The 22850-nt window shown below is 43.5% G+C and overlaps 2 protein-coding genes across 4 annotated transcripts in view; one reads left to right on the top strand and one right to left on the bottom strand.

The window, feature by feature from the left end:
• Nucleotides 1-19512, bottom strand: part of CLCN3 (chloride voltage-gated channel 3) — an 83422-nt gene extending 63910 nt beyond the window's left edge. Inside the window, exons 1-2 of one of the 3 annotated variants that reach the window (XM_079926097.1) lie at nucleotides 19009-19512; nucleotides 7262-7437 (exon numbers count right to left, since the gene is read on the bottom strand). In XM_079926097.1, the coding sequence (XP_079782223.1) occupies nucleotides 7262-7421 (160 nt within the window). In that variant the 5' untranslated portion in view covers nucleotides 7422-7437; nucleotides 19009-19512. Of the gene's footprint in view, nucleotides 1-3951; nucleotides 4058-7261; nucleotides 7438-19008 lie in introns of those variants that run through there. The other 2 variants (XM_079926098.1, XM_079926099.1) reach the window with 2 other exon arrangements.
• A 430-nt stretch (nucleotides 19513-19942) lies between these two features.
• Nucleotides 19943-22850, top strand: part of NEK1 (NIMA related kinase 1) — a 233037-nt gene continuing 230129 nt past the window's right edge. The window contains exons 1-3 of the mRNA XM_079926982.1: nucleotides 19943-19976; nucleotides 20085-20196; nucleotides 21731-21947. The gene's annotated coding sequence lies outside the window, so the exon portion shown is untranslated. The remainder of the gene's footprint in view (nucleotides 19977-20084; nucleotides 20197-21730; nucleotides 21948-22850) is intronic.

Here is a 22850-nt window from a genome sequence, read left to right as displayed (position 1 = left end):
GTTTCTGAGTTCTGAGGCTCAGGATGTGATACATATGTGAAACAGAATACAACCATCTGTGTGATGTCTCTGCATTCCATTCCCAGTGATTATATGTCCCAAGGTCTTGGAAATAAAAATAACACCTGACATTTGAATTTAGTATTTCCGAGTTGGTTTAAGGTTCTCTATAGACAGGAAACAGAAGCAATCAGGAGCAAGCCCTCTGGATGCTACCGTTCCTTGCCCACTTCCTCTCTCGGTTTGTGACACTACCATCCACACACAATCTAGAGAGCTGGGAGTGACTCCTGATACAGCAAGTAAGCCATACTATTCACAATTCACGCGTGACGAAGCGGGATAGAAGAATCTAAATGTTAAACTCATTACCGTCATTAACACGAATTAACCGTTGAGAGTTAATTTGCTGAACAGTGGCCGACTCTAGTTTTTACCCCGTCAGCCAGTTCTCTTACTCCCAGTGAGAGCCGTACATTTAAGAATAACACTTCAGTTGTACAGAGGAACGCGCATGTGTTTCATCTTCAGTGAAGCAAGAACCTTATGGTTCTCTTTAATGAATACAACTCTGACAACAACACCTTGGCACTCTCTTCCTGCTACTTGTAATGAAAAATTTTGCATTTTCCAAAGAATCTGAATTTTAGACTAAAGTGACTCACTCAATATACTTAATATAAATACATATCAAGTGTAATTTTTCAGCTTTTCACTAGCTTAGATTTTCGACACTACTAATTAGTCATCATTACTAAGGATAACTTCTATTTTTTAGTCACAGTGTGTTCTGGATTATTTAGGATTCACTCTGAGCAGACAAGGCTGATTTCATTTTTGAGATTTGGGTCCATCTCTTTGCTTTCAAAACAAGGGCTAGCTATGTAACAAATAAGTAACTCAATTATCCAGTGGAGTCAGGGGAGTCCCAAGTGGTTTATCTCTACAACCTAAATCCTAATCCAGAGTCGTATTTTAGTTTTAGAACTATATCTCTTTTTAATACTACCAGCAATGTTCCTGACATCTCACTTGAACGCTAAATTAAAAGAAAATTGTTCAAGTTGGGGGAACAAAGTCTAATACACCTAAAGGGGAAGGAACACAGGAGAAAAGAGTACCACTGCTAGTTACAGAGGAAAAAACTCAGGCAAAGTGACTTGCAAGGGTTACAGAGCGAGTAACTGGCAGAGCCAAGATGTAAGTTCAGGTCTACAACTTGAAAGTCAATGAACATAAGATTTCTACTCAACACATATGCCAAACACTACCAGTTCTTTCCAGTGATTAATTATTCTTTGGTATTCTAGAGAGATATTGAGTCATAAAAGAATATTTAAGACTCAACTGGGGCTTCCCTGGTGGCACAGTGGTTGAGAGTCCGCCTGCCGATGCAGGGGACACGAGTTCGTGCCCCGGTCCGGGAAGATCCCACATGCCGTGGAGCAGCTGGGCCCGTGAGCCATGGCCGCTGAGCCTGTGCATCCGGAGCCTGTGCTCTGCAATGGGAGAGGCCACAACAGTGAGAGACCCGCATAATATATACACACACACACACACACACACACACACACACAAAGACTCAACTGCTTGTCCATTGTCTATTTCCATGCTCCACACACAGAGCAGACACAGAGATGAGCTCTCTTCTTGGGCACCTGCCTTGACCCGGGCAGGGAGGTCTCGCTGAGGCCCGCACTTCTACCGCAGGACTGTCGTCTCCCAGCTACTGTGAACAGAACCACTTCGGCTCTGCTGAAAGAAAGGGTATCACCATCCTACCAAGGACATTCGCTGTCTCACAACCTAATATCTTTTCCTACCGCTGGGCCTTCATGCATTATCTCCCTTTCCAGAACACTCCACAATTCTAAACAGGTATTGAAATAATATCCTCTTTTCGAGATGTAAAATTTATAATCTGTACCACCCAATTGGACACTTAGATAGTTGTCGTCAACCACTGTTCCACAACTTGTACCTTCAACCAGGCTAACTCAGAGGACAGACTCTGTATGAGAAACATTAATGGTTGCTTACCCTATGGTCATTCCAACTTCTCCCTTGTTAACAGAACCTTAATTTTGTTTGGTTGGTAATGTGCCTAACTGCAAGGAACAAATCATGATTGTTCTAACCAGTCAAAAAGCCTCCTAGTCAGTGATCAGTCTAGGTGTGGTCATGTAACCCACTTCTGGCCAGTGACGTACGAGTGTGTTCTGTGTTCTAGAAAATTGTCCTCCCTGATAGAGAAAAAAAAAAAAAAAAAAAAAGACCCTTTCTTCCCCCCTTGCCCCTTCCTTCCTACGTGACACTGTGTCCTATGGAAAACCATGAGTGAAGACATCACCAACACTGGACGGCAGTGTGGAAAGATAGAAAGAGCGAGGTCCTCCTGTGTCTTTCTACTGCCCTGCATTACTTCTCTGTTTCACACACAGGGCCAAGGAGCTACTTAAACACAGAAAAGTGGGTATGCTGTTAAATTTCACCTGATTTTTCAAATTATGAATACATGTGTTTAGCTGGTTTATAACTTGTAATTAAAATTAGGAAAAACTCCATCAATGATGAGGTGAGCCAATGATTAATAACAGCAAAATACTGCTGCTGCTGTTTTTAAATCAAAGAACATTTAACAAAATAGCCGGAGAAGATACAAGGCGTGAGAACCTGAAGTGCCAACACTGAGAGAAGAAGTGAAACAGGTAAACCTAACAGCCTCGGTCACTGTTTGCCCTGAGTCGCTTCCTGGTTCAGAGCAGCACCGTGACTGAGAGGCCCAGCTGGGAGCTTTCGCCAGTCTCACGGGGCCACGGAGACAAAACCACCAAGGCAAGTGGACTTGAACGGGCCAATATCCTGGAGAAAAGAGAACAGTTCATGCTATGATGCTTTTCCCTAAAAATATCTACAATTCCTAAACTTCGTGAGCAAGAGGCTGAGAAACCAAGCACACGGCAGTGGTTAAGAGACTAAAATGATAAGCAGAGCTGTCATCAGTTTCAAAATGCCAGAGAGACAGAAACTGAATTTAAGGGCCCAAAAAAGAGAAAGTCTTCGTAAACACACTTTAGTAGGCTTTCTACTAAAATCCTCAAGGGGCTGTGCCCTAAAAATAAAGTCAGCCCAAAATAGACTAACCCTCAGAAAGTCTGAAACCAGGCTGAAAATTCTCTCCATCTTTGATGGGATCATTGTAATTGGCTCCTAGACTACCTGCCTGCCAAAAAAACCTAAATACACTACGGTGAAGATATCATCCAGAGCACCTATAATTATTTGTACACAATGTCCAGCAGTCTGTAAAAAAATTACAAAGCCCATCCAGCCACAGTCAGGGCCAAAAGACTGAAAACCAAGAGGAAAAAGGGGCAAAAGATACAGACCCACAGGTGATCCATACATTAGAAGACACAGACTTTAAACAAGTGATTAATAGGGAAAAACACACACACACACAAACACTGAATTTCTCCCAGAATACAGAAGTCTACTTAAAAATAATCAAATGGAGGGACTTCCTTGGTGGTCCAGCGTCAAAGAATCTGCCTTCCAATGCAGGGGCCGCGGGTTCAATCCCTGGCCAGGGAGCTAAGATCCCACATGCCATGGGGCAACTAAGCCCACGTGCCACAACTACTGAGCTTGCATGCCTCAACAAGAGAGCCTGTGTGCCGCAAACTACAGAACCCACGCACCCTGGAGCCTGCGCGCCACAACGAGAGAGAAGCCTGCGCACCACAGCTAGAGAGAAGCCCATGCGCCACAACGAAGAGCCTGCACCACAACGAAAGATCCTGCGTGCCTCAACGAAGACCCTGCGTGCCGCAACTAAGACCCGATGCAGCCAAAAAAATAAAGAAAAAAAATAATCAAATGGAAATTTTATGACTGATAAATAACTGAAATTCAAAACTTGATAGAAAACAATGAGATAGCACTACACACCTGTTGCAACAAATCCAGAGCACTGAGAACACCAAATGCGGACAAGGATGTGGAGCACTGGAACGCTCATTCGTTGCCGGGGGGAATGCAAAATGGCACGGCCACTCTGGAAGACAGTTTGGCAGCTTCTCACAAAACTAAACATAGTATTTGATCGAGCTATCATGTTCCTTGGTATTTACCCTAATGAGTTGGAATATCCAAATGAAAAAAGGAAAATACAGAAAAGAGCATAAGAGACACAAGGATCTCAGTGAAAAGATGTAACACATGTGAATGGAGTCCTAAAAGAGGGGTCGGGCAGAGGTGGGGAGCAGGGGAGATGGCAGAAACAGTATTTGAGGACACACTGCTCAAAATTATCCAAAGATGAAATAAAAAATAAATAAATAAATCAAGTCACAATTCAGGAGTTCTAGTAACCCCAGCCAGAATAAATACAAAGAAAACCAGTTAGGCACACTATGGTTAAGCTTCTGAAAAACCAAAGACAAGGAAAAAAGCCTTAAAAGAAGCCAGAGTAGGGGAAAATACCACTGATAGCTGACTTTTCAGCAGAAGGCAAATGACACCAAAATTACATCTTTAAAGTGTTCAAAGAAGATAACTGTAGATCTGGAATACAGCTGCAAAAATACCCTTCAAAAACAAAGGTGAAACAAAGGCTTGTAACTGTGTGAATTTATTGCTAGTAGATTATAATTAAAAGAAATACTAATGAGAGTTCTTCAGGCGGAAAGATAACTATCCCAGACAGAAACATGAAAATGCAGAACAGAATGAAGAGCAATGGAAAAAGTAAAGCCACAAAATCTAAATAGGCATTGACACAAGATGACAATAATAATGTCTCATGCAGTTTAAAATATATAAAGAATTAACAGAGAGGACAACAATGGCACAAAAAGCAGGAGGGGGGATAAAAAGAGGTAAAGTATTGTAAGGCCCTTACATTTCCCATAAAGTGGTAAAAGTAGTAATTTATAGTAGAACTAATAAGAGTGCATGTTATAATCTCTAGAGTAACCCACCAAACAGAATAAAAGAGAATGCATAACTAACAAGGTACTGGGGGGAAGAGAAAGAAAGAAAAGAAAAAAAGACAGCTGTGACAAATAGAACATAAATATAGTAGATTTGAACTTAAATATATCAGTGGTTACATTAAATGTAAATGGACTACATTTACATAAAACCAATGTGAAAAACAAAAACTCATATATATGCTGGGTTTTGGTACAAAGATAGCCAAGTATTTCAATGTAACCGAGTAAAAAGTCAAGAAACAGACCTACAGAAATACATCCACTTGACAGATGACAAAGATGTCAGTGCAGTACTCTGGAGAATGGAAGGTTTTTTCAATATATGAGCCAACTAGTTATCCATATGGGAAAAAAATGAACCTGAACACTTAACTCACATCACATATAAAAATTAATTGCAGGTAGATTATAAATCTAAATGTGAAAGACAAAAAATAAAACTTCTAGGAGAAAACGAGAGAATATCTTCTTGACCTTGAGGTATGGGAAGTTATCTTAAACAGAACACAAAAAGTATAAAAAATAAAGGAAAAGATTAACTGCTTTTCATTAAAATTGACGACACCTTCATCAAAAGATTCCATTAAGAGTGAGAAGGGGGCTCCCCTGGTGGCACAGTGGTTGAGAGTCCACCTGCCGATGCAGGGGACACGGGTTCATGCCCCGGTCCGGCAAGATCCCACATGCCGCCAAGCGGCTAAAAAAAGAGTGAAAAGGCATACCACAGAGCAAGAGAAGACATTTGCAATACATAAACCTAACAAAGGACTCAATCAGAATGCATAAAGAACTCTTATAAAATAGGTAAAAAGATTGAACAGGCACTTCAAAAGAGGCTATCTAAAAAGCCAATCAACATACCACAGGCATTTAAACTCACAGGTCATTAGGCAAATGTAAATTAAAACCAAAATATGAGATTACTGCACCCACAATTAGAATAGCTAAAATTTTAAAAACTGATAACATCAAGTATTGGTGAAGGTGTGAAGCAACCAAAACTCACACACAGCTGACAGAATGTACAGGTTACAACCTGAGATGAGATTCTGAGGTATATAAATCCTACAGAATTGTGTAAATGATATGCACTAAAATATATGTATATGAAAATTCTCAGCACCATTATTATTAATAGCCAAAATCTAAAAAATATATATTTTAATTAAAAAACCTAAATACCCTTTAAAAATATATGATGGGTAGAACAGATAAATTGCAGCATATTTACACAATGGCATACTACATGGCAATGAAAATAAATTTAACTACTGCTATATAAAGAAAACAGATGAATCAAGACATAAGTAAATGACACCAGACTCAAAAGAATATATATAGTATAAATCCATTTATATAAAGTTTAAATACCTGCAAAAGTAGTCTGTGGTGATAGAAATCAAAATAATAGTTACCTTTGAAACTGGAAGGGGGAACAAGGGAGGATTCTGGGGGAACCAGTCATGTTTTATTTCTTGATTGAGGTATATAAGTGTGTTCACTTTGTAGAAATTCATTACTTTCCACGCTTGTGATATGATGATTGTTGTGATGGTTAATTTTATGTGTCAACTTGACTGGACTTCAGGATGCCCAGATAGCTGGCAGAACATCATTTCTGGGTGTGTCCGTGAGGGTCTTTCCAGAAGAGATAAGCATTTGAATCGGTAGACTAAAAACTTTGCTCTCTGCTTGATTTGGGATATCTTTCTTCTGCCCTGGGGCATCAGCACTCCTGTGTCTGGGCCTTCGCACTCAGACTGGGATTACGCCACTGGCTGCCCTGGTTCTCAGGCCTTTGGGTCTGGACTGGAACTACACCACCAGCTCTCCCGGGTCCCCAGTTTGCAGATGGCAGACGGTGGGACTTAGCCTTCACAATCACATGAGCCAATCTTTCATAATAAATCTCTTTCTACATGCCTCTCTCTCTCTGTGTATCCCATCAGTTCTGTTCTTCTGACAGCTCCAATTACAGCTGTATACCTCTCTGTACTACGTATACTAAAATTTTAAAGTGTACCTATATACAAGGCTTTCTTTTGGGGTAATGAAAACTAGACACAAATGGTAGTTGCATAACACTGTAAAGGTACTAAACGCCACTGAACTGTACACTCTTAAAATGGTTAAGTTTATGTTACATGAAATACCACAGTGAAAAAGAAAAATAACCCCAAAACTTGACCTCAATAAAACAATGTATATATTTATTAGCAGACATTCATGACTATAAATACTAAAAGTTGTAATGCCAAACTTACCAACTGCTGTGTCACCATCTAACAAGTTGTCATCTTCAGAAGTCTGAAAGTCCATAATCACACCTGCTCCGTCTAAAAGCTCCTCGTCACTACTCGCACTTGTTATACTGTTGTAGCTGTTTCTATAGTAGCCTCTATGAAACAGCTGCTCAGACTCCATTTAGCTGTCTGCTTATCTGAAAAAACAAAGGGGGAAAAATGGCTTTAACATTTTCCCAACATATAATAAAAATCATCTACTTAGGGCTCCCCTGGTGGCGCAGTGGTTGAGAGTCCACCTGCCGATGCAGGGGACACGGGTTTGTGCCCGGGTCCGGGAAGATCCCACATGCCGCGGAGCAGCTGGGCCCGTGAGCTATGGCCGCTGAGCCTGCGCGTCCGGAGCCTGTGCTCCGCAACGGGAGAAGCCACAACAGCGAGAGGCTCGCATACCGAAAAAAAAAAAAAAAATCATCTACTTTAATAAGTCGAAGGAAACTTCTGATCTCTGTATTAAAAATATATATATACTAACTTGATTCACTGTAACAATAGCTAACTCTATTGTGTTAAGTCTTTGGGGATCATTTAATAATTCTATTCTCACCAAGAAGCTGTAAAAAGAAATGAAGAATTTCTTCAGGTAGTGGTATAAAACAATCTCCAAGATCAATCGTTAAGTTAAAAGACAAAGTACAGAGAAGGGTTTATAGTACACTACAATATATGTGGGGGGTCCCCCGAAAAAGGGGGGCTGTGGTAGAGGATGAAATACACTACACAACTGGTTGTGTATGTACAGTCCATCTCCGGAGGGAGTTCCAAGAAAGCTCCCCACAGGGAAAAGGAACAGTGACTGAAGTACCAGGTCTGAGAGGGAAACTGTATGCCCCTTTTGAATACCTTACCAGATGCAAATACTAATTTTAAAATACTGTCATTTACACATTTTTAAAATTTCATTCTCCTTTCATCATTTTAAAATTTATTTATTTATTTATTTTTGGCTGCGTTGGGTCTTAGTTGCTGCACACAGGCTTTCTCTAGTTGTGGTGAACGGGGGCTACTCTTCATTGCGGTGCACGGGCTTCTCATTGCCGTGGCTTCTCTTGTTGCGGAGCACGGGCTCTAGGCGCACAGGCTTCAGTAGTTGTGGCGCACGGGCTCCGTAGTTGTGGCGCATGGGCTTAGTTGCACCGCGGCATGTGGGATCCTCCCGGACCAGGGCTCGAACCCGTGTCCCCTGCATTGGCAGGCAGATTCATTACCACTGCGCCACCAGGGAAGTCCCCATTTTAAAATTTAAACCTTCAGAGCCCATGGTCAAATATCAGCCATGAAAAGTATAATAGGTCACGATTTCTATTTTTTCCCAGCAGATAACAAGTAAGCACATGTTTCACTGTTCTTACTCCATACTTTAAAAACAATGTAACTCCTAAATAGTTTGATGTTTTAAATGCATCCACCTACTTGCTCAACACCCAAGTGACAGTTCAACATTAGTGAGCTAGACACCAGCAACAGGCTTGAGAGGTTCGTGTGTGGGACTTGAAAGGTGAAGCCGTAGGAGCGGTCCACCCAGTAAGCCTAGTAAAGCAAGACTTCTTAGCTTTGTCATGATGAGTACACATAGAAAGTAAAGGATGAATGGAGTGACGCGCACTCCAATTCGAGTGCTGAATTCTAGCACTGAAGATTTGAAGGGGTTTAAGATAATCTCTTGTCCTCAGTAAATGTTCCTTCGGCACATGGAAAAACAACCTCAAAGAGCTGCAACGATTAAAAATTATTTGTAGTTAAAAAAAATTTATTTGTAAAGCTTTTACACTTTTTAGAAAAATAAAATACTGATAACTACTTTTAAAAGGTATACTATATAAATTCCCTAACTTAAAGACCACCTGAGAGAAGGTGAAGCTTGAGAGCTCTAGTCTCAGCATCTGGCACAGTGACTGGAACATAATATACAGATAATAGTGGTCAAAATGCCAGACTGTTTTCTCAATCAACCAGGTGAAAAAAGAGAAATGAATTCAGTCTTCAATAAACAAATCCTCTCTACAATAGTGTTAATCTGGTCTTGGGAGAATAACCAAAACCTAGCACCTAAGTTACAAAGAAAACATTAAGTATTTACCACTTTGCAATTTTATTAATGTTTTATGATTACCTCCACCAAAGACAGCCTATTATACTGAGACTTGTTAGAATATACTAATTAAAACAAGAGTTTTGGGCTTCCCTGGTGGCGCAGTGGTTGAGAGTCCACCTGCCAATGAAGGGGACACAGGTTCGTGCCCTGGTCCGGGAGGATCCCACATGTTGCAGAGCGGCTGGGCCCGTGGGCCATGGCCACTGGGCCTGCACGTCCGGAGCCTGTGTTCTGCAACGGGAGAGGCCTCAACAGTGAGAGGCCCGCGTACCGCAAAAAAAAAAAAAAAAAAAAGAGTTTTATTTTAAGGTAAATGTTAAAATAGAATAGTATGAAAATAACTGTTTATGCTAAGAACTCTGCAGTATCCATAGAGGTGATCAAATTCAATATTGTGCCTCTTGACTAAATAACTAAAAGGCTTTTAAAAGAAAATAAGGATTAATAGTTCAAGAGTCATTTTAATTTTGATTAGCAAAGCACATATGCTAAGATTTTGCAAAGGACACAGACATTCTATTCTTCACTTCTTTACACGACGGTCACACTAGAAGCGCTATACATGTGATAACATACGTCAATGAGCGTTAATTCGCTAGAGGCTATAGAACACTGAGAAATCGCTCTAAAATAAAACTGTCTGTGTCCTAGGCCCTCAATCAGCAAGTTCCAACATAGCTCCTACATTTTATCCCTGAAAGTCCTCAAAAACCACTAGTGATGACTGCTAACTTAACCCTTTCAAAATGTCTAAAAACTTCATATCACGAACACCTCTGAGACATCTAGACTCCATACCTTTCCTTATAACAAGAGCAACCAACTCTGTTCCAAAGGTTTATTAAACTCAGGCCTGCATGGGTTCCTATTTCTATAAATTCAATAACTTAAAAAGAACTATTCTTATTAACCCAGAAACCTGTAGAGCTGACCTGTGTGATCAGCAGCCACTAGTCCTGAAACACGGCTCTAAGGAGAAATACCTACTGCACTTGTAGGACTTCATGACAAAAAAGAATGTCAAGTATTTCATTAAAAATTTCATATTGATTCCATGCTGAAATAACACTTTAGATATACTGGGTTTAATAAAATATATTATTAAAATTAATCTCACCATTTCCTTTTTACCTTTTTAATGTGTATACTAAGAAATTGAAAATTTCACTTGTCTCTTGAATTTGCAGCACAACTGTTTTTATTGCACAGCACTGCTATAAAATAGTCAAGATTCTACGGTAGCATAAAAGAAATACACAGAAGGAATCTGGACACCAGTGTTAAATCACTCTAGGTTTCAAACTCGATTCCCAGGCTTGACTACAAAAGGCTATTTAAACCATAATACAGCAGCTGAAATTTGGCATATAAAAAATGAAAACAATACTACAAAGTCATTTTTTTCCTTTTAAATTGTCAAAAATATACTTAAAACCATTACAAAACATTATAATAGACACAGCGGCTTGCAAATACATTCTTGCAGAGCTAGGAAGAGTAGAGCTAACCCGTGAAAATCTCTAGGGAGAAGGCCTGGTGCACTGCAGTGCACCCAAATGATCTATGTACAGTCACCCTGACCTCTGTCATCTGATCACACCACAGCCAGCATGGTCTTTTCTAAAAGCAGGTCTGATGGGTCATCTCTGCACATGCCATGGATTTAGGTCTTAATCACTTCTCACCATGCTTAGCAGACAAACTCTTCCACACAGCGCACAAAGCCCATGCAGCCTGGCCTCTGCTGCCTCTCCCGGGGCGAACATCTCCCTTTCAGCCCCACCAGGCCGGCCCCAGCCTTAGCTGCCCTAGGCTTAGCTGCTCCCTGAGCCGGGAACAGACCCTCACCTCCTCATCTAGGTAATGCTCCGAGGCATTCTTCAGCTCTCACCTCAAGCATCCCTTTATTCAGTTAACAAACTCTCAAGCAAGGACTTCCCTGGTGGTGCAGTGGTTAAGAATCCACCTGCCAATGCAGGGGACATGGGTCCGTGCCCTGGTCCGGGAAGATCCCACATGCCATGGAGCAACTAAGCCTGTGAGCCACAGCTACCGAGCCTGCGCTCTAGAGCCCACATGCCACAACTACTGAAGCCTGCGCACCTAGAGCCTGTGCTCTGCAACAAGAGAAGCCACCGCAATGAGAAGCCCGTGCACCACAACCAAGAGTAGCCCCTGCTCGCCACAACTAGAGAAAGGCCGCGTGCAGCAACGAAGACCCAACGCAGCCAAAAATAAAAATTAATTAATCAATTTAAAGAAACCCTCTCAAGCAGAGTTTACTATATGTCAGGCACCATCCTAGGCACATTACAAGTTAACTCATTTAAGATTGGTACTAAATACAACCAAAACCCTAAATCTTAGGTGCTGTTATCATCCTTATTTAACAGATGAGGAAACTGAGGCACAAAGAGTTGCAGTAACTGGCCCAAAGTCATGCAGCTGTAAGGAAGCCTTCCTAACCTACCTCCTACCCAAGCCAGGCTTCCCTGACCAGGTCAAATTCTCACTGTGAGTTCTCACACCTCTCCTTGACAGCACTTAGCCCAGGTGTAACGTCACCCCGATTCACATGATAAGTCCTCCCCTCCGGAGGGTGGCATGAGGCCTGGCTGTGCCCATCTGTACTCAACTCTGCAATGCTTAGCACAGTACCACACACCTACGAGGGGTTCACTTTTTTAAATTAAACTTTTTATTTCGAGATATTGTGATTTCACATGTGGTTGTAAATAATACAGAGAGCTCCTATATACCCTTTACTCAGTTTCTTCCAATGGTAACTTCTTGCACAATCATGATATTGACACTGACTGACACAGAACCTTCCATCACAAGGACCCCTCGTGCTGCCCTTTACAGCCTCACCCACTCTCTTCCAGTCCCCCACCCCTTCCTTAACCCCTGGCAACCCATAATCTGCTTTCTATTTCTAAAACTCTTCCACTTCAACAACGTTGTATAAATGGAATCGTACAGTCGACCATTTCGGGGATTAGCTCTCTGCACTCAGCAAGACTCTCTGGAGAGCCATCCAGGGGTTGTGTGTCAACAGTTCTTCCCTCTTCGTTGCTAAATAGTGCTCCACGATATGGACACACCACATGTTTGTTTAACCATTCACCCGTGGAAGAATTATCTGCCTCTTTTCTAGGTTTGGGCTATTATAAACAAAGCTGCTATAAATATTCACGTACAGATTTTTTGTGAACTTAAGGCTTCATTTCTCTGGGATAAAAGCCAAGGAGTGCAAAAGCTGGGCTATATGGTAACTGCATGGCTGGCTTTTAAAGAAACTGCCAGTTTAACATCCCAACTTTACAGCCCTACCAACAATGTATGGGTGAGCCTGTTTCTCCACATCCTTACCAGCACTTGGTGGTGTCGGTTTTTTTCTTTCTTTCTTTTTTTTAGCCATTCCGATAGGTGTGTAGTGGTATCTCACTGTTCTTTTCATTTGTATTTCCCTAATGGCTGATGACGTTGAACATATTCTTATGTGCTTACTTGCTACCTGCATGTCCTCCTCAGTGAAATGAGTGTTCATATCTTTTGCCGATCTTCTAACTGGATTGTTTTACTGCCCAGTTTCATATTTTAGAATATATATTCTAGATACTAGTCCTTTGTCAGATATGTTGCTTGCAAATATTTTCTCCCACTCTTTAGCTTGGTTTTCTTCCTTTTGATAGGGTCTATCACAGAGCAAAAGTAATTCTGATGAAGTTCAACTTGTCAGTATTTCCCTTAAGGAGCGTGCTTTTGGCGTCAACTCTAGGAAATTTACCTACCAAAGATTTCCTCCTAAATTTTTTCCTAAAATTTTTATAGCCTTACATATTACATTTATGTCTGTGGTCCATGTTGAGTGAATCTTTGTATAAGTTGTAAGACACAGGTTGAAGTTTGTTTTTGTTTTTGGACGTATGGATATCCAACTGCTCCAATGCCATTTGCCAAAAAAGTTATCTTCCTGGGCTTCCCTGGTGGCGCAGTGGTTGAGAGTCCACCTGCCAATGCAGGGGACACGGGTTCGTGCCCTGGTCCAGGAAGATCCCACATGCCACAGAGCGGCTGGGCCCGTGAGCCATGGCTGCTGAGCCTGCGCGTCCGGAGCCTGTGCTCCGCAGCAGGAGAGGCCACAATAGTGAGAGTCCTGTGTACCACCAAAAAAAAAAAAAAGTTATCTTCCTTCCACTGAATTGTTTGGGGGTCTCTGTCAAAAATTAGTGGGGCATATTTGTGTGAGTCTATTTCAGACTTCTCTGTTCTGTTTCATTGATCTGTGTGTCTATACCTAGAGCAGTAAGGACAGTATTGACTACTGGAGCTCTTGAAATTGGATAGATTGATTTCTCACACTTGGTTCTTATTTTTCAAAATTGTTTGGTTATTCTAGTTCCTTTGCCTTTCCATATAAATTTTGGAATAGCCTGGTCTATATCTACAGAACCTTGCTGGATCAATTAATGTCTATAGTATGAATGAATAGCAAATGCCTAACGGATGACGGATACATCTGTACTTGGACGTTGCATGGGAACTCGAATTCAACAAGACCTAAGCCAAATACTTATTTGCCCCAAACTTGCTCGTCCTCCCCCTCTCCCTATCTCAGTTTACAGGATCACCATCTACCTAGTAGCCAAAGTCAGTTTGGAGAGTCACTGATTAATGCATTTAACAACCATCTGCTGAGCGCCCAGCATGTGCTGGGGTGATGAGTAAGAAATGGTCCCTATTCCCAAGGCAGTGAACGTGAAAGACAGACAAACAATGACATATGGTGTGAGAAGCGCCAGAGGAGAAGTATGCTCAAGGTACATGATGACACTGAGCAGGAACAAGCTGCTGCCTGGGAAAGTCTGCAAACACTGAAAGAGGAAATGAGTACTGAAGGATTAGGACGCATCAACTAGGCCAACTATGAGGTGCCAAATCAATAAAGGAAAAGAAATAAGTACATGCAAAAACACAGCAGCATAATAAGACCTGCTCGGGTAGCTTATGGAAGAGGCAGGGGCTGGAGAGTAGCCGAGGAGGTGGACGGACGCCAGAGAAAGGCCGGCGCTCCTAGGTCCTGCTGAGGAACTTACTCGTGACAACACGTGAGAAACCATTAAGAGGTTTAAAAGAGAAATCACCTGATCAGATACAAACTTTAACAAGCAACAGCAGCAGCAGCGTGGAAGGCAGAGGAGAAGGGCAAGAGTGACCCGGGGAGGACTCCAGGAGACCTTGAAGAGCCCTGGACACAGCACAGTGAGGTCACCACCGAACTGAGTCATGGCCACATGAAGAAGTAGGAACGGCTGCGAGGGACATTTAAGAGGCCACGGTAGCTAACAAAACGCGAGGAACGTGAAGGAGAAATCTAAGGTATCTGCTCGGTTTCTGACTTGATTGATTCAAAACAGCTGGAAGAAACAAAGTGCAATCTCCAGCAGCTTGTAGGACTCAGAACCAGAGCGTTCTTTCCAACAGCAGGATTACACACCCAGGCTTTAGTCCTATTCCAGGCCAGACTGCAGTGAGGGGATGGCGACCCTGAGCGCACCAGTCTAGCCCCTGAACTGCAGACACTGAGCGGTTCAGCACCAGAACTGGGGGGTGGGGAGCAGAACGAGGGAGACCTGGAACCCAGAGCCTGAGGGAGGCACGCTGCTTCCTCATAGCTTCCAACAAGGTTTTGCCCTCTCATCAAGGGGACTGGGTAGGCCTGAGGACCATGGCTAAGTTGCAAAGGTGTGTCAGTCAGCTATCTGACAGAATAGCAGGCACAATCAACCCCAGAGAAAGAAGAAAAGAAAATCCCAAATGTCAGCAGCCAGAGATGAACAAAAGTCTCAAGAGCAGGGCTTCCCTGGTGGCACAGTGGTTAGGAATCTGCCTGCCAATGCAGGGGACACGGGTTCGAGCCCTGGTCCGGGAAGATCCCACATGCCGCAGAGCAACTAAGCCCGTGAACCACAACTACTGAGCCTGTGCTCTAGAACCCGTGAGCAACAACTACTGAGCCCACGTGCCACAACTACTGAAGCCCAAGTGCCTAGAGCCCATGCTCCGCAACAAGAGAAGCCACCGCAATAAGAAGCCCGCGCGTTGCAACGAAGACCCAACACAGCCAAAAATTTAAAAACAAACAAACAAAGTCTCAACAGCAATAACCGCAGGGAGGTGGAACTCTGACTGATATAGCCACTTGGAAGTAAGGAGCTTCCTCACGTAAATATTTCAAGAACTAGGTGTGCGAAAGACTTGTCAAAGATTAAAACGTGACAATGAATTTCAACACAATCATTTACACATTTACTAAAGTTTGTAAAATGGCCACTCGTGTACCAGAAACTGTAAAAAAAAATACAGACAAAATTTTTATTTATTAATGGCATCATATCTGTACAGGCCTTACAGCTTTCAATAAACTTCAGCATAAATTACATAATATACTGTCCTCAAAAGGGATATAGTAATTTTTTCCTATAAATTACTATATATCCATATAATGACAGGCAACGCATGACAGATGTCACAGAAGACACTGAAATTGTTACAAGAGCTCGGGGAAAAGACTGCATCCATCTGTAATTGATGATGCGAAGACTTCTTTGGAAGAGACACACTTGAATTGGACCTTAAAAGGTAAGTGGGAGGGATTCCCTAGCAGTCCAGTGGTTAGGACTCGTGCTTTCACTGCCAGGGGTCCAGGCTCAAACTCTGGGAGGAGAATTAAGATCCTGCAAGCACGTGGTGTGGCCAAAAAAAAGGTAAGTGGGATTTTATGGGGCAGAGGTGGGAGAAGAGGTTAGTTCATTGAAGCAACAGTGAAGCATTGGCGTGAATCAAGCCATGGAGCCAAGAAGGTGACAAAGACATTTGGCGATGAGTGAGTGTGTGCAGAGAACACAAGTCCAATGCAAGGTTTTGTGGTCAGATAAGTCTGGGTAATAAAACATACCCTGTGTAGAATTGTAATGGTTAACAGAATAAGAAAGGTTCTTGAGAAAACCTGTAGTAAACATTAACTTCATAAACAAAATTTATTAAAAGTTTCTCAAATTTATTTTACCAGGGAATGACCCCTCTACCCATTATAACATCATGAAACTTAGATCAGAACATCACCATATTAAAAAAGAATTTACCCTAATACAAATTGTCAGTACTTACAAGACATGACAGTAATGAAACGCATTTCTCCCCAAAGTAATATTTCCTGGTATTTTATCCTACTGTCCATTAAGTTAGCTGCATGTCCAAATCACTGCACCTTAGATATTTCTCTTCAAAAAAGTATTAAATGGATAACCTGCTAAAGAAAGTGGCTTTCTATTCTGAAGAAAATTTCCCAGATTCATAAATATTTTTAGATCCAGTCAAAAGATAACTGCTAGATGATTTTAAAAGGAAAAACACACACACAAATATAAAAGTCAGACTATAACAAGTAAAAAGGTAAACAATCCAACAAAAAGATGCTGTGGAGGACTTAGACTTTGAAAACTAAATAATTTCCATGACTTTACAAGACAGAAACTGTTCAACTACTTCCCATGAGGGCAAGAAATGTATTTACCTGACATGGTTCCAATCAAAGTTGCAGATCAAATCTCTCTATATTTCAGCAATGCAAATGGGCATTTTCCCCACGTGGGTTCATCTTTTATTTTATATTTAACCTTATACTTAACCGAAGAACACTGATCTTTAAGAATCAAAATGTATCATAGCTACAATGTTTATATACACATGTGAAAGTGCATAATTAAAAAACACAAGAAGAGTTTATTAGAGTAGTGGCATGAGGATTAAAAAAAAAGATTTTCCAGAGTTTCTGTAATTTTACATTATTTTTATAACTGAAGAATAAATGGACCTGTGCTGCCATCTCTCTCACCCCATCTTTTCTTCCAGCATTTTGTTGAGTCTCGCTCGCAATGAAGTGCAGCCAGTGAGAGCAAGAGCTCTGAAATCACATTGCCAGGCTTCAGTCTCAGTTCTGACACTGACTGTGACCTTGGGCAAATTAATTAAATCCTCTATGCCTCAGTTTCCACAGCTCTATAACGGGAAAAATCAAAGTACCTACTTCAAGGGGTTGGAGAATTGAGATAATCCACAAAACCACTTAGGAAAGATCCTGAACCATAGAATTCACTCAATAAATATTAACACATCATATTTTAGATCCCTGCTGAAAGGTATGACTGGATACTAAGATGAAAGCTCTACAAAGCAGTGATAGTGGCCAAACCTCACAGGATACTGCTTTGATATCTGACCCACCACAGAGATCAAATCTGGCTTCCTGAGCCATCTGAAAATTATTACCAACATGTCACAACAGGAAATGGAAAGCCTATCACCAACATGACCTGGAAAACAGCCAATTCACTGACATAAAATCCTAACCTCAGCAAATCCTTCCCCTAAACTGTATATATCCAAAACCAGGTTAAATATTGGCATTCCTAATGAGCTATGTATGATTGAAAACACATGCTAAAACACAAGTTCCAACTAAAGTTGTAGGTACTATACATTCATATTGATCTCTTAAAATAATGTGACCTGTTTTTCAAACAAAGATTCAGTCTTTGAAGAGTGTGGGGAGTTAGGTGTGGGAGAGCTGCAATCGGCCTTGGGTTCTTCCAACAGTGGCTGTTCCTATTAACCAGAGGTCATAAAAGCTGGCTTAACCTGAGTAAATAACTGCAGGGCACACACCTGGTTTTTAAGCCACAGTCTGTAACAAGAAAATCAGCAACAGCACCTTTTAGGATGAAATCAACAACCTATACACGAGCATTTTAACTTCTCTGTGTACTCCCGTGCTACACAGACAGTATTTTCCAGTGACTCACAGAAGCAAGTAAAATTGATTGACATCAGTTAAATTATTTCCATGCCGACCTCATCAAGAAAAGATTCTTCTAAATTAACTCTTGAGAGATGAAAAGTAAAGCATTTCTGGAAAGATTCAACAAAGACAAACCACAGTGATGCTGCTGTAACTGAACTGCATGCTGTAAACTCAAAAAAGTTTATAGTTTGCAGAACTGAACTTTTGAATTACCAAAGAGAAAAAATGGTACCAGTCACTGTTGATTCATTTCTTATTAAAAAAAAAAAAAGAATTTTCTTCCAAAGGAAACACAAATCTCGGTCTCTAATATGCATAACGTATGTGTAATTATCTTCTAGGTGCTCCGGTTTTGAAATGCTATACAAATAAAGCACATTATATACAATATCGATTTCTGAGTCTAAGGTGGTTTCCGGTCCAAGTCTAAGAACAAAACACAAATGTTACACATACACACAAACTATGTCTTGATATACACATAAATCTAAAGAAAGAGACACTGAACTTTATAGTTGGGCAAATTTCGCAAAAGTAAAACCCACAATTAATCTCTTCCTGGCACCTACGTCCATTCTGCTCACAGGTCTTTCGGAGGTTCCCGAAGGAAGCAGGTGAAAGCTCAGAGAACGGCCGCGGGCCACACCTGCTGCTGGCGGGGTCAGCGTCCCAGGACGGAGAGGCTAGCGGCCCGCCCTGCCCCGCGGAAGCCACGGCCCCGGACCCCCTGCCGCCGCCGCCACTCACCTCGCCGCTCAGAGGCAGACAGCAGCCCCGGGGCCGCGTCCTGCGCCGCCGGCGGGCTCCGCATCTGAGGGCGGCCGGCGCGGCCAGCCCCACCGCGACCGCAACCCACGGGCTCAGCCGGGAGGGAGCCGCATCAAGTAGCAGCCGCCGGCTCCGGGGCCCTGGACTCGACCCGCTGCTGCCCCGAATCAAACACGACCGCCTCCGAGCTCACCTCCCTCTGGAGGGACCGCAGCTGCAGCCATGCTCCAACTCGGGGAGGAACTGGAGCGGCCGGCCACCAGCACCCCTCCTCGGCGCTCGGCCCGACTCCGGCCGCCGGCGACGGGCCCGCAGGAAGGACTGCGGCTCGGGACCGTCCCGCCCGACCCACCGACCCCAGGAAGCCGACAGGAGCGGCGCTAGCAGGGCCGACAGGTGCGTCGGCGCCTGACGTCACCGCGTAGCCGTGAACGGCCGGTCGGAGCCGCGTAGACGCCCATTGGGCCGTGTGGGAACAGGGGGCGGGACGCGTGGAGGCAGTAGGCGGGACCTTTTGGAGCAGGGGCGGGGCTTGTGGAGGATGGGGAGGGACTTGTGGCGGCAGGAGGCGGGCCGCGTAGGAGCGGTAGGCGGGCCGTGTGTGGGTAGTGGGAGGGCCGTGCGATGCAGTGGGCGGGGCCGTAGCGCCTTGGGGCGGGGCCGGCTAGGGGCGCGACCTTTCCCAGCTGGTGGGTCACGCCCCTCGCGCTGTGGGGGGGGGGGGGGTCCTCGTCTTGGTGACCTCGCGAGAGGACTGAGGTGGCACCGGGCCGCTCTCCCCGAAGGGCACTGCGCGCAGTCCGGCGGATCTCAGGTTCGCGTTCGGCGCCGGCGGGACCTCGGCGTCCAGCAGCGCGGAGACTGGGCTACCGTGGCGGGAGCGTTGATTCCGTGGGCAGCCGGTCTGTCTGAGCTTACGCGCGGACCCGGCTCCGCGCCGGCACCCGGTTAGCCTTTATGAATTGCCAAAATAATGCTTGTTAATTGACTATTTTGGAGAAAACGTGTAACCTGAGGACTCGAATGGCAGAGCTGAGTTGATTTCCTTTTGGCAGACAGCTGTGGAACTCCTCAGGCGCGCCAGTGCGGAATCCCAGAGCAGGGAGGGCCGCACAAGGACAGTCCAGGACGCGGCTCTGCGGCGTGGGGACGTCCTGAATCCCACAGGTGACCTCTGACCTGGGGGGGGCGGGGAGGAGATGTCCAACAGCACCTGGTGGCAAGGAAAGGAAGAAGTGTAAAGGCGAATGGTGCCCTGCTGTTACTGGAATGTAGGTGGAAGGGGGATGAGGAGGTGGGTTGTTGATGCAGTTGTATGGAAGAGTTTGTGTTTTATCCCAGATAACTGGGAGTTGTTGAAACGGTTGTGGTGGTTGTTGTTTGAGTAGTTTTTCCTGCACAATTTTTATTATGAAAATTTTCAAACCCAAAATACCTGAGAGTATGAAATGAGTTTATTGCATACTCAAATATGGTTTTTCATTTCTTTAAGGTATATGATAAACACTCTAAAATTTTCGGTCTTAAAAGTCTAAAGTCGGGCTTCCCTGGTGGCACAGTGGTTAAGAACCCGCCTGCCAATGCAGGGGACACGGGTTCGAGCCCTGGTCTGGGAAGATCCCACATGCCGCGGAGCAACTAAGCCCGTGTGCCACAACTACTGAGCCCATGTGCCACAACTACTGAGTCCGCGTGCCTAGAGCCCGTGCTCCGGAACAAGAGAAGCCACCACAACGAAGAGTAGCCCCCGCTCACCGCAAATAGAGAAAGCCCACGCACAGCAATGAAGACCCAATGCAGCCAAAGATAAATAAATGAATAAGATTTTTTTTTTTAAGTCTAACATCAACTTACAGTAGCTGCATGTAACATGGAAGTGTTTTAATCATGGGCATGACAGGATCAGTCATCTAGATGCAAAAATCCTGCTGTATTAGCTTCATCTGTATTCGGGTGTAATTTTTTACCCTGAAACTTGTGACAGTCGGAGGCAGACATTATGAAACTCTCCCCAAAGATACTTCAACATGCATCTCAAGAATAACACCTCTCCAACATGATCAAATATCACAGCTAGGAAGTAAACAATAAATCCCTCATATCGTCTGATAACCAGGCTATATTTAAATTTTGCCAGTTGTCAACAACAACGAAACATCTTTTGCAGACTTTTTTTTCAAACCAGGATCCAGACAAGTGTCTTTTTTTTTTTTTTTTTTTTTTGGCGGTACGCGGGCCTTTCACTGTTGCGGCCTCTCCCATTGCGGAGCATAGGCTCCAGACGCGCAGGCTCAGCGGCCATGGCTCATGGGCCCAGCCGCTCCGCGGCATGTGGGATCTTCCCGGACCAGGGCACGAACCCGTATCCTCTGCATTGGCAGGCAGACTCTCAACCACTGCGCCACCAAGGAAGCCCCAGACAAGTTTTAAACGTTGCATTTTGGTTATGTTTCTTACATCTCTTTTATTCTTCAACAGCCCCTCCAATTTTTCATAGCACTGATGTTTTAAAGAGACAAGTTGCCTTGTAGAGTGTTGCACGTTGAACCGTTGTCTTTTAATCGTAAGAGTAATCATGGCTTGTGTAGATTGACTGTGTCCCCAAAGAACCCCCTCCCTCCCCTACCCCATGCTTTATTTGGAAGTAGGGTCTTACAGATGTGACCAAGGAAAGTTATTAGGATGGGCCCTAATTCAACAGGACTGGTGTCCTCAGAAGAGAAGAGACACAAAGACAGACATACAGGAAGATGGCATGTGAAAATGGAGGCAGAGACTGGAATGATGCTGTTCAGAGCTAAGGAGTGCCGGGGGCACCAGAAGCTGGAAGAAGTAAGGAAGGATTCTCCCCGAGAGCCCTTCAGGAGAGCAGAACCCTGTTGACACCTTGATTTCAGACTTCTGGCCTCCAGAACTGTGTGAGAATAAATTTCTATTGTTTTAAGACCACCAGTTTGTGGTACTTTGTATGAAAATATGAAATGCAAGTTGATGTCATCCTGTACAACCTGACCAACCTTAGTGCCGCTCGCCACAAAAAGATACTATTAAGTATGTCTTGGATATCTTTCCAGGGACTTTTTAGGCATGTACAAACATATTACGTACGTAAAATGATGGAGGAAACTTTATTCACCAGTAGCCCTGTTAAGAGCCTGGCTTGGCTTGGCCAAACCTTCTGGTAAGTGTTTAGGGTAGGAGACCCTAGATAGGTCTCAGCTGGTTCCTAGAGTCCAGGGAAGCACGTGGAGGGAGAGGAGGCTGTTTTCCTTTGGAGAGGGGAAAGGAGCCCTGTCGACCGGGAGAAGGTGGGGTAAGTGCTGAAGGAGAGTTTGCTGTCGAGTGTTGCACAGCAGGGTGTGCAAGAGAAGCTTCTTTGCCTCCCTACCAAATTGTATCAAACTCTGTATCACACACTAATGCCTTTGATTATGTACACTTTGGGGGCCCTCCAGTAAAACACAAGAGAGTAATGAATATCTGATCTAAATATGTATTTTTTGTATCTTTGAGGCACATAGCACTCTATAAGCATTAATATCAACATTCTAGATTCAACTCATCCTTTTTGATAGCTGCATACAACATATCACATAAAAGGTCTTTAAGTAGGGTCCGGTGACATGATTCTACTTGTTGTTGTAGGACTGAGGCCGCTGTTTTGTTGCTTTCTTGCCAGCTGTTAACTGGAGATCACTCTAAGCTCCCAGAGGTTGGTCTCAAGTCCCAACCAAATGGCTCTCACAACGTAGTGACTTACCTCTTCAAAGCCAGCAGAATTTCTCTTCCTTTCCCTTGAATTAGACTTCTTTGAAGGGCAG

This window comes from Stenella coeruleoalba (assembly GCF_951394435.1).
Source record: "Stenella coeruleoalba genome assembly, chromosome: 7".
Lineage (NCBI taxonomy): Eukaryota > Metazoa > Chordata > Mammalia > Artiodactyla > Delphinidae > Stenella > Stenella coeruleoalba.
This window is presented reverse-complemented; position numbering and strand designations above follow the sequence as displayed.